Raw genomic sequence first — 18,436 nt, 5'->3', positions numbered from 1 at the left:
CTTGTCAAAAAAGGTCTGTTCATTTGACTTGCTTAAAAGGTTTGTAGGTTTTCGCGTTTTGTTAAAAAAGTTATCAGTTAAAAAACATTTTAAAATTACAAACAACGTTTTGCAAATGATAAAAGAGTTTGATTTCAAAATCTGTTCGGGTTAACGAGATTTTTATTTGAAAACCTTTGTTTACCAATTTTAGTAGCATTTCTTAAAAGTTTTTATTTCTAATATAAACAAATACAAATTGGATGAATAAAATTAATTTTAAACCAATGTTTTCTGTTATTCACGAGATATCGAGCACCGAACATCAACTTTTACGAATTTGGTGCACTATTTTTTTGTAGATTGTAATGTTTTACGAAATAACTGAAAGTTAGATTTTTACAAAAAGAAAAATACTGAATGTTGGTTTTTTGTAAAATAAAATTAATTTAAGCCTCAAAATTTTGAAAAGATATTTGAGTCAAAAATCAATTTTTACGAATTTTTATTGATTTTTCTTAGGTATTTATTTATGTTAAAAACAGTCAATTCGATTTTTCTCAAAATTGTATCGAATGTTCAAAATAATATTTGTTATGACATAAAATTAGTTTGAAGCTAATATTTTTAATTTTTGAAAAGATAATTAAGTTGAAAATCTATTTACCAAATTTTATTATTTTTTGTTTAGGTTTTTAATTTTTTGTAAAAAACCTGTCAATTAGATTTTCCTCAAAATGTATTTTTACCAACTTTCATTAATTTGTTTAGGTTTTTATTAAAAAAAAAATTGTCAATTCGATTTTACTCTAAATTTTACTGAATTTTGACTAAAATATTTAAAAAAAAATAAAATTCGTTTAAAGTTAACGTCTTAACGTTTTCAAGAGTTATTTGATTCGAAAATCAATTTTTACTAACTTTTATTATTTTTTTTTGGAAAAAAAACTGTCTATTCGATTTTCCTCAAAATGTTACCGAATGTTGAAAATAATATTTCTTATAAGATAAAATAAGTTACAAGCCATAATTTTAAATGTTTGAAAATGTATTTGAGTCGAAATTCAATTTTTCCAACTTTGAGTAATGCTTTTTTTAGGTTTTATTTAAAAAAAAAAAAAAAACAAAACTGTCAATTCAACTTTTTCTCAAAATTTAACCTGATTTCAAAAACGGTTTTCTTCGTTGAACAAAATGTTTTGGATATAAAATCATTTTTAATCGTCAAATTTTCGAGTTGACAAATTTTTGTGTCAGTTTTTTGATTTATAAACAAAATCGTTAATTGGATTTTTTTCCAAAAATATATTTGTTTGTTTTCACGTTACAATATATAATATTAAATTTAATTCAAGACTATAGCTTTATTGGTTCATCAGATATTTAGGGTTAACCATTGTATGTGGTTTTATTACCTATCAATTTGCATTTTATTTTGTTATGTAACTTAAAAACAAAAATAAACAAATACAAATTTGTACAGCTCTAAAACATTATGTTTTTATTCGTTGCTTTTCTTAAAGGAAATAATTATTTTACTATAAAACAAGTATACTAAAATACATAAAGAAAACAAATCTCCCGTGATAAAATCTTTTAAATCTGGAAACTCTGGTAGGTATACAGATATTTTTAGAAGTTGATCTGTATGTTCTACATCTATCCCTATAAGAATTAAATTTGTTTTGTCCCAATACAAAATTTAATATTTTTTCAGCTTAAAATGACCCACACTTTGGTTTTGTGTGTATTATGCAAATAGAAAGAAAAGAAAGTGATAATTTACCGTTTTTCACATGAATGTAAATGACAAAATTAACTTGGCTGGCATATGGAAAGTGAATATAGACAATGAAAGTAGTTAAATCTACAAATTTAATATTTCAGACTTTCAGAAAGAATTTCGATTTGATTATATAATTAAACCAGTAATTATAATTAGTACTTTTACATTGATACTTTTTTTAGTATCAATGTTTTCTGTTACATATTTCAATGTGTTGCAAAAGTATAAACACATTTTTTAAGTTTAAAATACCTTTTTTAGGAAAACTTAGCAAACGATCTTGTTTTAAATCAAGCTAAAAATTCGCTTTTTTCATACTGCGGAAAAGGTTTTGTGATATCAAATCTTATACAGAGTTTCCTTCACTATTGCCTCTTGCAGCTGATTAGCACTGACGTATTGCCTGTTTGTCGGCCGTGCTTTTTTACCTATCAGATTCTGGATCTTGCAAAACATTGCGGATAACTCGGTCTGATCTAGAAATTTCCTAAGCTTCTATAAAACGCATTTTTACAGGTGCGGTTATATTTCTGAAAGCATTGTAAGTCCATGATATCCTTAGGAAAAGTTTACAATTTAACGAACGATTAGGATTGCCTTCCCTGTCCCGAGCAGCAAGCTAGAGAATAAACGTGTTGAAGAAGTGGACCGCGATATAAATCACGTCTAAGATTTCCTTGTGTGCCTGGCAGCAAAACAGAAGATAATCGGTTGTTTGTTCTCAATACAATCTTTATCAGTGCGACTGTCTTGTAATTACTGTTCTTCGGTATTGAAGGCCGTAACGTGAAACTAAACGGTTACCAAACGTTTCCTTTAAAAAATCAATTGTGGCTCGAGCTGAGTAATATGTTTCGTAACGCTGTCTTTTGAAACCACATCTCCTTCACATCATGGTTGTCCAATTGATGAACGGAAAAATTAAGTCAACAATCATGGTTCTAACCAAAATTGCACTTTATCGCTTAACAAAATTCGTGCGATACATATTGCGAACAGATCCATGATTTTCAAAATAAATGTTCACAAATTGGAAGCGTTGTTCAACCGAAAAAATGCTCATGTTTATATACCACACCAAACTTAAAATAAATGATTTAACAGCTGATGATATGGCCACCAGTTAATGAAGCGTTGGCAATGTAAAGTTCTTAGCCTCTGAAAAAAATTTTGTATACGTGGCATGTTGAGGTCTTGGTTTTAATCCCTGCTTCTTGCGACAAATTGGCAAATCCTCCAAGAGTAATTCTTGACATAAAAAGTGCTTTCTCAAATTAGCCGTTCGGGTTCGGTTTAAAATTGTAGGTCCCTTCAATCCTTGACAACATTAATCACAAAGAGAAATGGTTTAAAGTTGTTGGTCACCAGGCCCTAAATCTCAACAGACTGTTGCGTCACCTATTTGCTTACCTTCTTTTTATTATCTGGATATTGTTGTAGAAATGATGCGTACGATCTTTGACGCCTGGCTCCATTCCTTGTACAGTATTTTGTACACATCAGTTGTTGTTTTGGAATTTGATAGCTTGGATTTAAGTAAGCAATTTTGCATCGTATCATATTATTTATGGGTTCGTCAGGAAGAAAAGGATTGTTTTTAAATATATAAAATTAAATATACGATTTATTCGGGCCTAGTTTCTACACATCTACATATTTGTATATCAACACAAAATTGTTTTTTCTTAAAATACTAACTTTTATTTGAAAGTGACTCATTCATTTTTTAAAGAATGCAAAACAAAATGTTTGTCAGTGTCAGCTACATAATTTACATAATGGATTTAGTTTCCATTGTCCTTGTTTTTCTACCCACCTAGCATATAAAATATGTTTGGTACTTAGGCGTTCATTTTTTCAGAGAATTTAACTTTTTTTTAATTGTGAGATATTTAGAAAAATCGGGATATAATGACAAAGCCTGTTATGATTTTGTGTTCAATGAAAACTGCAATGTATTTTTCTTCTGCAGTCAGTCTTTGAAATATTTAACAATGGAATTTCTAACCTCGTGGTTTTGAAAGTTAGGATATGCAATGAATAGATTTTAAACTTTTTTTTGTATAATATACATATTACTTTTGAAAATGAATCAATATAATTTGATTTTGTTTTTCATTGGAAATATGTAGCAGTCAGGACAGGAATTAAATTCATTGCATTTTCACATTTAATTGATCAAACTGAAAATTCTAATGAAATTCATAAGGCTTAGTTTACAACAATTTATTAAACCGCCAACAATTGAATAAACTTGCATCTTGTTAGTTTACTTTTTTATAATTGATAATATTCTACTTTTCAATTTTCGGTTATTTAGTTTTTAAGTAAAAACAATTTTATAATTATTTAATGTAACACAAAATAAATAATCATTGATATTGTATTGAAAACCTTTTATTATGCAATAACTTCAGAAAAAAAAGAAAGACAAAATAAAGTGCAAATTCAAAATATTACAAAAACAGTTTGATAAAGTAAATAAAAATTAATAACAAGTGGGTCCGCCTTTATTTTGAATAACTTCAGCAAGACTTTTGGTCATATTGCAGACAAGATTTTTTGAAAATTTAGGTGGAATTCTCTCCCATTAATTTTGGATACTTTCCCAAAAAGACGGTACATTGCGAGGCTCATCCAAAGGTATCCTGTCATTCAAAATGGACCAAAAGTGCTCAATAGGGTTAAGGCCTGGGGATTGAGGTGGCCATTCAGAAAGTCAATATTGTTTTGCGCGAAAAAATCTTTTGCAATTTTCTCTAACAATATTGAATTAACTAGAACCCGACATTTTAGTGTAAATTTAAATAATATTTCCAACCCCACTTAAGTAAAAACATCCCCAGACCATAAGTGACCCTCCACCATATTTGACGGTTTTTTGGATGCACCTTTGGCGCACCAAACTCGTTTTCTGGCTTTTACATTTTTTAATTCAAATTTGAACTCATCGGACTTTTTCGGCTTTTTCTTCGCAAAAAAGTTTCTTAAGCCACTTTCATTCAGTCGCCTTTGAACAGTCCTTGGTGTAATGGATAACTCCAGGTCTTCGTTGATGTTTCGGGCCGAATATAATGGGTTTTTTCGAGTCTCAGTTTTAATTCTGCGGTCTTCAACAGCTGTAGTCTTTCTTTTCCTTTCACAAGAATTTTTAAAGCTGACGACACAGTTCCTCGTTGTATCAAATTAAAATAAAGTTTTCTTACACCAGAAACATACAATCCATATTTTTCTGCTAGTTTTTGGAATGTCAACCCATGTTGACGGTCCTTCACTTCGGTTGAAAGTGGTTTCATAATATCATTAACCGAATAAAATAAAAATAAGCAATTAAATGAATATGACTTTAAATTTAATTTATAAACCTTTCAATATTTTCTCTGCTTTACAAAATGTTCCTATTTTTTATTTATTTAGTAAGAAATTGAAAGAGTAATAAAAATTGCACTTAATTTTGTCGCGTGTCAACTTGATATGCAGCAATATAACTGATGTTTATAAACAAAAGAATAAACCTTTTTTTGGATCAGAGAGTAAGCAACTGGAAGTTTGTGACGTAATTAGTAGCAAGAAATTCAAAAAATTCTGTGCAGCGCTTCAAAGTGCAGCGCTATGAAATCAAATGAACCGCCTTTGCACTTTATTTTATCTGACAGTGTATCTTAAGGATGAATAATGAATCAATAAAAACGTATGTACAACTGCCCTTACTGGTGGATTTTAATTTTGAACAACTGCAGCGATTGAACAATTACGAACATTATACGCAGATTTTTTACGTTCCAGTATGAATTCGGCAATTTCTTCTGCAGAAACTATGAAGAAGAGGAGTCTGTTCTTGAACTGCGTTTGTTGGAAAAAACACAAGAAATTGGTTAATATGGAAAGAACTAGAAGAAGAAAATGTTATCAGCAATACAAAGCCAGATATCATTGAAATTAAGTAGCTTTTAATTCCGTTTCCCAATTTCAAAGACTATGATACCCACAAATCTGAAAATTCATAATGTAATGATAGACGAATCGTTTTCTGAACAATATGACATTAACCCAAAACTTGATGCTTTTATTAAAATGAAATTATTGAAACCATTGAAGAATAGTATTTGGATTTGAAAAACATTCTTGAAACCAAGCATGATTATTTTATAAAATTAAGACTTGTTTCCTATATTCCGAAAACCTAGAAGCCTATAGAGTGAGAATTAAATTGTAAATAAACATACCAACAAAATGCTTTCTAGAGGTATAATATATACATCTAATCTACTGTCCATATTCGGCCCCTTTAGTTGTGGTTCCAAAGAAAAATGAAGAAAATCGTTTACGTATTGATTATCGACCTCTAAGAAAGTGCACTGTACGTGATAATTTTTCGTTACCTCTAATTGATGATTGTATTGGACGTCTTGAAGGATAAGATTATTTTAACAAACGGTTTTCATTGTTATAAATTGCTTTTGTGACTCCAGATGAACAATACGAATACTTAAAAATACCATTTGGGCTTAAAAATAGCCCAATCGTATTCCAGAGATTTATAAACATTATTTTGAGAGATTTTATTCGTGAAGGTCTCGTAGTTATTTACCTTAAAATTACTTAAAATTAATTACACAAACTATTTAAGTCTTTTTAAGTAAGTTTTAAGCAGTCTTGCTAAATATAAAATGGAGTTAAGACCGAGTAAATGAGAATTATGTTATTCTGAGATTAAATTGTTAGGATTTTTCTTAAGTGGTAAGTGTATACGACGAAATAACAATCATTTAGAGGCTATCAAAAGACTACCGTTTTCGCTTGCTTAGAAGAATTAAGAAAGAGTATTTTCATATATTTCCATCGTTTTATTCGTTCTTGCATATAACTGTAGGTCCCCTCCATCCCTGACAACAATACTCGCACAGAGGATGGTGGAGAGTTATCATAGGCAAAGTTTTAAAACTTATAGCTGGGAATAAAAAAAATTAAACATTTTTAGTGGAACGATTATGTTGTAGATTGTGAAATCAAGAATCAAAGAAGATACTGACCTAACCAGAGACCGAGATACTTTAGTACACTTTTCATCCGTTAATCGCTGCTCGCACGGATTAACGATGATTATCTTGCGTGAAATCTTACACGTATCCCTCGTGGCCCTAGCCAACGGAATCCGAAACAGGATTGTCTCCGACTTCTGGACACTTATTTTCAGTTTACAGTCGTCGTAATATCGCTTAATCTTGTCCAAATCACGCTACAAGAGAATTCTAATAAACGTAACCTTTGGGCCGTTCAGTACGCAATAAGATAGTCCGCGTACACAATTGCCTTGGTTAGACTACCTATCAAATCGCTGGTGTAAATGCTGAAGAGAATGTGCGAAATTACTGCTTCCTGTTGAAGACAATTTTTAATTTTTTGTAGAAGCTACATTGGCACTTTTGACAACAAACTTTATACTAGTAAGCATATCATAGACCGCATATAACAATTCTGTGCTTATGCCAAACCTTCTTAGTCTTATATAAATACCTCTTACTGCACGGTGTCGAAAGACTTTTCCAAATCAACTACGAGTAGAAGGGCATCTGTGCATTTTTTTGTTTTATTCCATTGGATATCAAACCTACTAGCTTTTTTTTTTATTAAGTTGAAGATAAGCTGCAGCTCATCTAAGCAGCATTTTTGGCAATATCAAATATGTAATACACATACTGATTACTGAAAGTCAATCCTGGATGCAAGTGTCACACGTGGACAGTGGGTGGGTTACGCTTTGACAACAGGAGACAGCATTGTCTTTTTGATGTATTAAAATTTACATTTTTTTATAATTCCCCATTGAACAAAGCTGTCGATATTGGAAAATAAAGATCCTAACTTATGCTGACGTTCTAGTTCCACATCTTACTTACTTACTTAAGGTGGCGCTACAGTCCTGTGTGAACTAGGGCCTCACCCAACAAACTTCTCCACCTAGCTCGGTCCCTAGCTAGATGTCTCCAGTTTCGCGCTCCAAGTTGGGTTAGGTCACCTTCCACTTGTGCGCGCCACCTGATCCGCGGTCTTCCCCTACTGCGCTGTCCTGCGGGTGCGGATTCGAAGACTTTCCGGGCCGGAGCATTGGTTTCCATGCGCTCTACGTGACCCAGCCATCTTAGTCGTTGGACTTTTACTCTTCTTGCTAAGTCTACGTCGCTGTACAGCCCGTACAGTTCGTCGTTCCATCTTCTTCTCCACTCCCCTTCGATGCATACGGGGGGTGAAGATCACACGAAAAACTTTTCTCTCGAAGCGACCCAAGGTGCTTTCATCCGCTTTTGTCATGGTCCATGCTTCTGCACCGTATAGCAGGACGGGGATGATAAGGGTCTTATATAGCAACACTTTGGTCCCTCGAGAGAGGACTTAACCACTCAATTGCTTTCTTAGTCCAAAGAAACAGCGGTTAGCAAGAGTTATTCTGCGTTTGATCTCAGCGCTGGTGTTGTTTTCTGCGTTTACTGCGGAGCCTAGGTAGACGAAGTCCTTGACTGCCTCAAAGTTACGTCTGTCGATTGTGACGTTTTGAACAAAACGTCGGTGTTGCATGTCCTTTCTAGACGACAGCATGTACTTTGTTTTGCCCTCATTAACCGTTAAACATATTTTTGCCGCCTCCGCCGCCTCAATACTCACAAAAGCCCCATTGACATCACGCTGAGTTCTTCCGATTATGTCAATGTCATGAGCATATGCCAGTAATTGGACAGACTTTGAAAGATAGTGCCTCCAGTGTTGACGTGTGAGCTCTGCACTATTCTTTCAAGCTCGATGTTAAAAAAATCGCATGACAGCGCATCACCTTGTCTAAAACCTTTTTTGACATCAAAAGGTTCTGTTAAGTTGTTTCCAACCTTTATGGAGCAGCGTGAATTCTCCATGGTCATCCTGCAAAAACGGACGAGTTTGACAGGGATGCCAAAACTAGACATGGCATACAGCTCGTCCCTGTAGATGCTGTCATATGCGGCCTTGAAATGGATGAAAAGATGGTGGGTGTCTTGAGTTCTTTCCAGGATCTGCCGTAATGTGAATATTTGATTAACTGTGGACTTTCCTGGTCTAAAACCACACTGATAAGGACCTATCAGGTTGTTGACGATGGGCTTTAGACGTTCACATATTACGGCAGAGAAGATTGTATAGGCGATGTTAAGTAGACTTATTCCTCTATAGTTGGTGCAGTTTAGGGGGTCTCCTTTTTTCAGGATCGGGCAAACAATACTGAGGTTCCATTCATGGGGCATGTTTTCTTCCGACCATATCTTACAGATAAGTTGGTGCATGCTCCTAACCAACTTATCTCCAGGTGCTTTAAAGACCTCGGCATTCAAGCCATCCGCTTTAGCGGCTGTATTAGACTTCAACTAAGATATGGCAATCTTTACTTCGTTTAAGTCGGGAGGACGGGATTGTTGGCTTTCGTCGTCTATATTGAATGGATCATCCTGCCTGACAGCGGAATTCAGTTCTTCATCGCCGTTGTACAGTCTCCAGAAGTGGTCCTTCCATATCCTCAGCATTGACTGCGGTTCCACTATGATGTTTCCACTTTCGTCTTTGCAGCCTTCGGTTCAAGGTTTATGTACCTGTGAATTTCGTTTCACCTGTTCATAAAACTTTCGAACCTCAATCCTGCTCTTATACCTCTCAACATCTTCGACCGCACGCTTCTCATGCCCTCTCTTTTTCCTTCTGAGAAGTCGGCGTTCCTCTCGCCTCTTCTGCTCATAGAGCTTACGAGCAGCTCTCGTCCTTTTATGCAGAGCCGCTTTGCTTGCCTGTTGTTTGGCTGCATTTGCTGTTTGAAACCCAGCACATCAGAGCCGGCTTCTCTGATTGCATCTTGGCAATGTTGCCACTGGTTTTCGATACATGGTGTTGGCGGCAGAGAACTTCGAGAGAGGTTACTTGTAACTCTGTTTTAAAAGGATTTGGCGATCTCTGGCGATTGTAGCCGTTCGACTTTGTATCTTCTCTTAGCACCTCCCTGTTTTGCCTTGGGTCTGGAAATCCGAAGTGCTACCTTGGCTACAACGAGGTAGTGGTCCGAGTCGATGTTAGCTCCTCGGAAAGTTCGTACATCCATAATGCTGGAAGCGTGTCTGGCGTCGATCGCAATATGGTCAATCTGGTTGACGGTAGATTGATCTGGAGAAGTCCAAGTTCCTTTGTGGATGTTGAGGTGTGGAAAACGCGTACTGGCTACCATGACGTTTCGCCCCGCAGCAAAATCTATGAGCCTGAATCCACTGTCGGAAGTGTTGTCGTGCAGGCTGTTCTTCCCGATTATTCCACCAAAGATGTCTTCCCTTCCTAGCTTGGCATTAAAATCGCCCAGGAGTATTTTAATATCGTAGCTAGGGCACTGCTCATATGTTTTGTCTAAGAGCTCGAAGAACATATCTTTGGTGTTGTCGTCTTTCTCTCCTGTGGGGGCGTGCGCGCATATCAGGCTAATGTTGCCAAATTTAGCCTTGATGCGTATGGTCATAAGGCGCTCATTGATGCACCTATAGCTCAAGACTTCTTGCCTAAGTCTGGCTCCAATGACGAATCCGCATCCAAATAAGCGCTGTTGGTTTTCGTGGTAGCAGTCACCATAGTAAATATCGCAGTTTTTCATCCTCTTTTTGCCCGGCCCATCCCATCGTATTTTCTGGATGGCGGTGATATCTGCTTTATATCGTTCTAGGGCCTCCGCTAATTCTTCGGCCGCACGTGGTCTGTTAAGGGACCTAACATTCCACGTGCATATCCGAAGTTCGTTGTCCTTTATTCGTTTGCGTTGGTTGTCAACAGTAAATCCGTCCGTATCCGAGGCTTGTTGGTGCTTCGAAACTTTGAAAGCTTTTACGTGGCCAGAAAGTCACCCTGACGCACAACCTCCAACCTGGAGGGCCAGGTCCTAAGTATAACTCCAAGGATGGGGAGCCGGATAAAACCGATCCTTACAGGCCTGGGCTCCGAATAAGTCGAAGAAGCCCTATAAGGTGTTCACTAAGTAGTTCAACCTTACTGGAACTGTAGACGCCACCGTTGATTCCATCTCGGGAATTCCTCCGCTGCCGTCTGGATAAGGAGAGGTGCCTTAGTGGAAAAACCTCTCCCCACATCTCTCGTTTGCTGCCCCCAACAACTTTCCACTGGGGTTGGAACCCAATCTCCAGTTGAGGTACTAGGCACCCGATGTTCACCACGTGGAGGTGAGAGTAGGAGTTGATAGACAGAGGTTGGTTTTAAGAAAAACTTGTGGACGCTTGTGTCCTCTTGAATGCACATGTCTACCATTTGAACATCCACATCTAAAGGACAGAAATGTTACAAAATACAAAAAGTTGGGAGTACTGTCTTTAGAGAAACAGGTTAATTGATAAGAAACAAGATACAGAAAAAAGATATTGTATTAATATAGGGAAGAGAGTCAGAGACAAGGCGGAGCTCTGGGAAACACCAGCATTTATTTTATGCATTGCAGCCTTTAAACCATCAAATACCACTTGTAATGGACAGATAGAAGTGTAATGTCTAATCCAACGAAGAAGAGATTCATCATTGCCAAAAGCAAGTATTTTTGATAAGAGAGCTTGATACCAAACTCTATCAAATGAATTTGGCTAGACTGTTTTTGTTTTAATCAGTTGAGCATTAGAGCAGCTATTATAACTAACAGAGTTCCCTTGGTTTCCACAAAGAACACACTTGAACTGGGTTAGATCCTTTACCTGCCAAAAAATATGTCTTTGGTGACCGATAAATGAGTTTTTGTGTGTCACAAGTACCTGACTCTGCTTTGGTTAAAACAAAATGATGATTAAAAATGTTCTGATAGATACTTATATTTATGGACCAACTAAACGGCAGCAATAATCCTTTAAATCTGCCGAATGTGTCGGCAATACTCGTTATTTTTATTTTAAGATTTGTTGATTTTCGAAAAATATTTTTTGTAATTATTTTTCTTTGTGTCATGGAGGCTTTTTCGTTTTTTTTTTTATAATTTATCTTATATTGTTCAAAATTTGTATGCTAACTTTAAGGTACCTCGTACCACTGCATTGGAAGCAAAAACTATGAAAGCATTTGTTTTAACTTTATTTTCTCGTGTCATTCTTAACTCTATATCAAGCATTTTGGTATAGCCATTGCCTCCCTAGCTGTGGATATGGAATACAAAACTGTTCCATAGATATATGGAAATATACATTCCAAAATATATATACAATGAGGAAAGTTATTAGTTTTAGTCGCATCCAAGTCTATTTTTTTAGTTTTGAAAATGTTGATATTTATTTTCATAATCAATCCTTATGATTTCTTTTCCTAACAGTATTCTTTTATGATTTATTTTTTAAGGGGACGCAGACAAAGTGAAATCACTAATTCGATTAAGAGCTGAATTATCTCCGCTATTTACAGGAAAAAGAAATGCTTCAAAATATGCATGGGCGTAAGTATTCAACAAATTAATAGCATATGATTTATCTTTCCGTTTTCTAATTAAGTAAATATTTTAGTACCTGTTTAATTCATGCAACTAAATTATTTATTTTTAAACTTCCTCAGTCAGAGTTTAAGAAAAATATGTTAAGTTTATGTCTTCATATGCAGGGTTGTCCATTTTCGGCTTCAAAAGTAAACGTAAATAAAACACATAAAATATTTTTGTTTGATATTTCTTTCTTATAATAACGTTGACATTGTGTTTAAAACACTACAGCATTTAAATGACCACCACGCGAATTGTTAAAAGCATCGGTTTTTGTTTGGTTATTTTCGACTCATATTGGGCAGTACCTCATCCATAACTTGACGAATGCTTTATTTTGTAAATGTTCAACAGTTAAGAATCGAAGGACTGTCCTAATTCCTGAGAACGACGAGGGATCGACACATTCGGGTCTTCGGCTTACAGCAGCGATATTTTCATTGGTACGAGCGAAACGACGATTACAACATCTGTAACCAACCCATTGTCTTCAAATTTCTTTACAATTTTGTCAATGGCTTGCGTTGTTGACGATTATGTAAATCATTATGTCCTTTTAAGGCACGATAGTAAATCACCATTTTTGTAGAAGGTTTTAACAATTTGTACCTGTGCGTTGTGCGATATTTAAGCGATCCATTTTAGTAAATTTCAGAATTTTAACTGAAAAAAGTTAATTGGTTTAAATAGTTATTTTAAAAATGGAAAATTCTAGGACCATATTTTTGAAACCGCAAAATGGATAACCCGTTATAACTACCAATTTCAATACATAAAATTAAGTAAGTTGCTTGATTAGAATAATTTTAACATTTCCTTGATATTTAAGAACGAAATTAACAACATTTAACTGTAATTTAACTGTAATTTAATTAATTTATTATTGTTCTATTTCTTTCAATCGTGGTGAAAAAGTTGAGAATTATAGAAAAACCACACAAGATTCATCCAAAACAAATTGCATTGGAAAGATCAATTTCACGTTAAAATAATTGGCGAAAATTTCATCATTGTAATGTTCTAAACACGTTATGTAATACTATTTAAAGCACATTTCACTAATAATAAGGGCAGGATGCCATTATTTAATGAGTGTCCAATATGATGTAGAGTGTTAGACTACTTAATTCTATTACAATTGCTTGGTTATCCCCCATATCATATTTCTTCATTCATGACATACCTATAGCATTTTTTCTTAAAAGTCTAATGTTTCTAATAAATATTAGGGCATTATTTTGTGACTTAATAATAAGGTCAATGTGGAGTAGAATGTAATCAAATTATTTTATGGCACTTCAAGTGCATAGTCATCAAAGTGGTGCCATTGTCCTGAGCACCATAATACTCAACGACGTTGGGCAAAACAAAAATATGAATTTTGAATTGAAATTCAATTTTGGTGGTGCAATGATTTTTTTTATAATACGATGAAATGCATGTGCCTTTGATTATATTGGCGTATCTTAAGCAAATTCAATGAATGAATGATGTTGTTACACTATATCCTTTTGCTTTCAAAAAAATAATATCTATTAAATTAATAATATAATTAAATTATTACTATGCATTTCATAAAATAGTGTTATTTACACTTTTCCGTAATAATATTTTAGGTTTATCAATTTATCTTTTATTTTTATGTTTAAGATATTGCGTAATGACTTATGACACAGTTTGATTTATATAATTTTTTTTTCAGAATTCTATCTTTTTTATCTGTAATTTAGTTATTTTTTTTTGCTTGTTAATGACTATGTATCAATATACATTTTAATTCATTCAAGTGATTGTCTTGGTTTAAAAACAAAAGAAGGGGTTGGTGGAGGTGTGTGCTCTGACCGCAATTAAGTTTCTCATTCCGCCTTCCCAATCATCGTTGCGTCATAGAGACATTCCAGGTAACTGTAAGGCAGATGAACTCGCCAGGAACGGTACAGTGCAGCCCATCCTAACACGTTTGGCACATACTGGCATACCAATCGCTACTTGTAAGCTGTTTCTAATGCAAAACGCTGTGGGGAGGCCAGGCACCAGGTGGAACAACATCACCACGTGTCAGGTCACAAAAAACATCTGGCCAACACTGGATTTAAAACGTTCAAAGTGCTTGCTATCTCATATAAGCTCTATAATAGGAGTCATAACCGGACACTGTCTGATAGGAAAGCACGCCACGCGACTAGGCGGATTCTCAAATGACTTTTGCAGAAGCTGTATGGATGAAGAAGAGGAAGAAACAGTTCTTCATCTTCTCTGTACATGCCCTGCTCTGGCTTGAAAATGCAAGAATTACCCAGGAGAATTCTTCTTTAACGATCTAAACGATGTAAATCACATCAGCATACTTACTACTTACACATTCCCCTTCTAAAACAAAGCCTTATTTGTTTTGGGAGCGGGTCGAAATGCTGCATTTTGAAATACAGAATTGCTTTTATTATGGTAGTGCAGTAGCACTACCTCTATAATTACTGTTATTTCTTTCATAGCTATTTCTCTGACTATTGTTATTGTTATATGTATTGTCATTGTTGCATCTATTATTATTACTAAATCTTGAGTTGTTATTACAATTTGATCAATTTTTTCTAACTCTAATTCCTCACCTGATGTACCATTACAAAATTCAATGAGTCCAAACAAATTTGATAAGTTCTTGGACTCACTATTGAACTCTGTTATATAGTAAGCTTTGCAGCTACTAATATTTTAAAATTTGTCAATTCTGTTTGGTTTAACTTCTCTGCTTTTGGTTTAACTAACTAAAAGATTGTGTTCTAAAACCTCTTAAAAACTACGAAAGTTATCTCTATTTCATCGCTGTCTTTTAATTCCACTAACATTTCTTTTCAAACTCTGCTTATTTCATTTCTTATTTTTGTATGTACACTACATCAAAAAATTGCACGTACATAATTATATCAATTGAAAATAAAAGGGTTTCCATTACACTATGAACTTCATACCACAAATCTGAGCTTATTGACTTTATTTGATAAAATTATAATGTATAATAGGAAATACAACAAAACTGCAACAAAATGTTCGAGCTTCGCCTCTCGTTTTTTTTACCGTTAGTAGAATTTTGCAGGAATGCCACAAAATTGCTCGTACATCAAACAAATGTTCGTACATTGTTCTATTCTCTAACAAAATGGAAAAAACGGTTCTTTTTGAAATGTTAATTGTGTACTCTAATGATATTGAGAGATCTAGGCTCAGTATGCCGTGGTGTTTTAATCTTTTCAATTGGTTTTTTCTTTTTTATTTTGCGAAGTTTATTTTGAAAATGAAGGCTTCTCATAAAAAAGTACCTCTTGAAATAAGATAACTGATTTTTAAACTAAGAAACGACGGAAAAAGTTATGCTGAGATATTGTCAACTATTGATAAACCACGGTCTACAGCTCAATATGTATTAAAAAATAATTTGAAAATAAAAGCTTTGAAGTGGCCCCATATTGATCCCAAGTTAAGTGCTCCTAAAATAGCTGCTGATATTCAAGCAAATGATGGAATATCGCTTAACCCACAAACTTTCTGCATTCAAAGGGGTATAATGGGCGCATGGTACAAAAAAATCCTATATTTCAAAAGGAAACGTTTCAAAACGCTTGAACTATGCGAATGCATACGTTTCGAAACCAGATGATTTTTGGAAGAATGTGTTATACCTTGACAAGAGCAACTTTAATATCTTTGGGTCGGACGGTCGCAGATTTGGGTGGAGGAAACCAAACACAGCATTAGATGTGAAGAATTTGCAATCAACGGTTAAACATGGATACGGAAATGTTATGGTCTGGGGAGCTATGGGGTCCAATGGTGTGGAAATTTAGTTTTTATAGAAACAACAATGAATAAAAGCAAATAATTAAAAATTGAAAAAAAAATTGAAAGCCAGCGCTTTAGAAATTGACCTTAAAGACGACTTTTTACTTGTGCAAGACAACGATCCTAAACATTCATCTATAATTTTAAATCGCAATTGCCTCATCGTCCCCAATCCCAAGACCTTATTTTATTTAGGATTATTTAGGAAGAATCAAAAATAAGTAAAAAAAACAGCTAAAAGCCGTTTTGTTGGAAGAATGGAACAAAATTTCGCCGGAAGTCACTTCAAAACTAGTTTTCTGTATGAAGAATCGCCTTGAGGATGTTATTAAAGCAAAAGGTTATCACACTCGCTACTAAAACTTACATATATATACATAATTAAGTTTTTTATCACTGTGCGTGCAATTTTTTGACCTTTAATTTCCTACTTTGGCTAAGTTGTTGCATTTTTTTTTTCTTCATAAAGTTTGTACTAATTTATTTTGTTTTGTTTTTAATCCTCATATAATAAACAATACCAAAATTGAAAAAAAATGTTTGAAAATCTGTTTTTCTTTAAATACCTTAGCTTTTATTTTGAAGAATCACCTGTACGAACATACATACCTATTTGGATTTTTCTTATAATTTGATATTATTTTTAAAACAACCTCCAAAAATTTCATTATTTACATCTTTATTATGTTTATATTATATGCATATTTTATTTATATATATGGATAATTTATATATATATACATACATATATATATATTTTAAAGAAAACATCATGTGACTTAACATATTTTTTATATACCCAATGTATTTTCAAAAACAACAATTAATAATATTATCAAGATGTAAATATTTATGCTATTGCTATTGAAAATTTATTTGAGTCGTTATTATTGAGATTATTGTTAATTACCTCTTTTGAGTTAGGTTGTCCCATTTTTGTTCAAATGCTTTAATTTTTCAATAAATTCGTATTTTAGTTTTATGTCTTGTCGGTTGTTATATTTATGATTCGAAATAACTCGGCTCTCTGCTGTCTTTTTTACAGCACGGACTTTTTGCTTTCTTTTATACTCCTCAACTGTCAGTTGTTGAGGATCAATACTCTAGAAGTAGGGGTGTATTCTGAGGCTTTAGATGGTTCGTCTAGAAGGTCAGAATTGTCCGAAGATTCGAATAGTTTTTCTAAGTCTTCTTGTTGTATAACACAGCAAGATGGATTGTCTTTGTTGGGGTTCTTTTGGTCCGATTGCTTGTTCAGGTTGGCAGGATCACCATGTAAAGGATTTTTGTATATGCCCAAAGCTATTCCATAGCACGCTATATAATGCTATTTTAAGCATATTTCACTAATAATAAGGACAGGATGCTCCTATTTAATGTGTGTCCAATATGATGTAGAGTTTTAGACTTATTTTATTTTCAAATTCTTTCAGCTATTTATACTTTGTTACTCAATAATATGGTTTATGTGGAGTAAAATGTAATCAAATTATTCTCTGCCACTTCAAGTGCATAGTCATTACAATGTCATTGCACAATACTCAGTTACGTTGGCCAAAACAAATATATGATTTTGAATTGAAAATATTATTGTGGTTTCGGGTATCAATGAAATGATTATTTTTATATTACGATGAAATGCATGTGACTTTGCTTACGTTGGCTTTGTTTCAAGAAATTAAATCAATAAATGATGTTGTTACACGACGGAATATTAACCCTTATTATATTTACTCATGGCAGAATTTGGGATTTATCCTAAACGTTTTTCTTCTAGGGTACTGCATGAATTTACAAATTATTCCAAGAGTAATTCTTGTCAGTGCTTTCTAAAACCAGCCGTTCGGGTTTAAAACAAAAACTGTAGGTCCCCTTCATATTAACATTTCTGGCATACAGGAATGGTCCACATGTCTTCTCACTAAGGCCGCAAGAAGGATATTGTTTCCGCTTACATATATCTTATCCAGTAATGATAATATACTTTTCCTTAAAAAAGTCACGTTGCGGTCTAATAAATATGCAACAGTTTTTATCAGTTCACATTCAAAGCAAAGTTATGCAGAAAAATGTGGACAAAAATTAAAAACACTATTGACATTAACGTAGAAAATCAAACAGACCAATCAAAGTCTTCCATAGATTTTTAGCCGTAGCATCTACATACATGCTTACTAGGGAGTATTGGTTGGAAAACAATGTCATAAAAACAAATCATTTATCGGTTTTTAACGGACGCCACACAGGGGCCAAATGCAAATTTGAAAAAATTGGGGGTATCCAGAAAAAAATTACAGTGTTGTACAGTTAACTGTCCT

At 33.9% G+C, this 18,436-nt stretch overlaps 1 protein-coding gene across 1 annotated transcript in view; it reads left to right on the top strand.

Annotated features, from left to right (window-relative positions):
* LOC129938715 (AP2/ERF domain-containing protein PFD0985w) overlaps nt 1–18,436 on the top strand; it is a 179,281-nt gene that overhangs the window by 57,113 nt on the left and 103,732 nt on the right. The window contains exon 2 of the mRNA XM_056046430.1: nt 12,149–12,242. Coding sequence (XP_055902405.1) covers nt 12,149–12,242 — 94 coding nt within the window. The remainder of the gene's footprint in view (nt 1–12,148; nt 12,243–18,436) is intronic.

Source organism: Eupeodes corollae, chromosome 1 (assembly GCF_945859685.1).
Source record: "Eupeodes corollae chromosome 1, idEupCoro1.1, whole genome shotgun sequence".
In the NCBI taxonomy this organism is placed as follows: Eukaryota; Metazoa; Arthropoda; class Insecta; order Diptera; family Syrphidae; genus Eupeodes; species Eupeodes corollae.
Note: the sequence above shows the minus strand (reverse complement) of the source record. Positions and strands in the feature narration are given on the sequence as shown.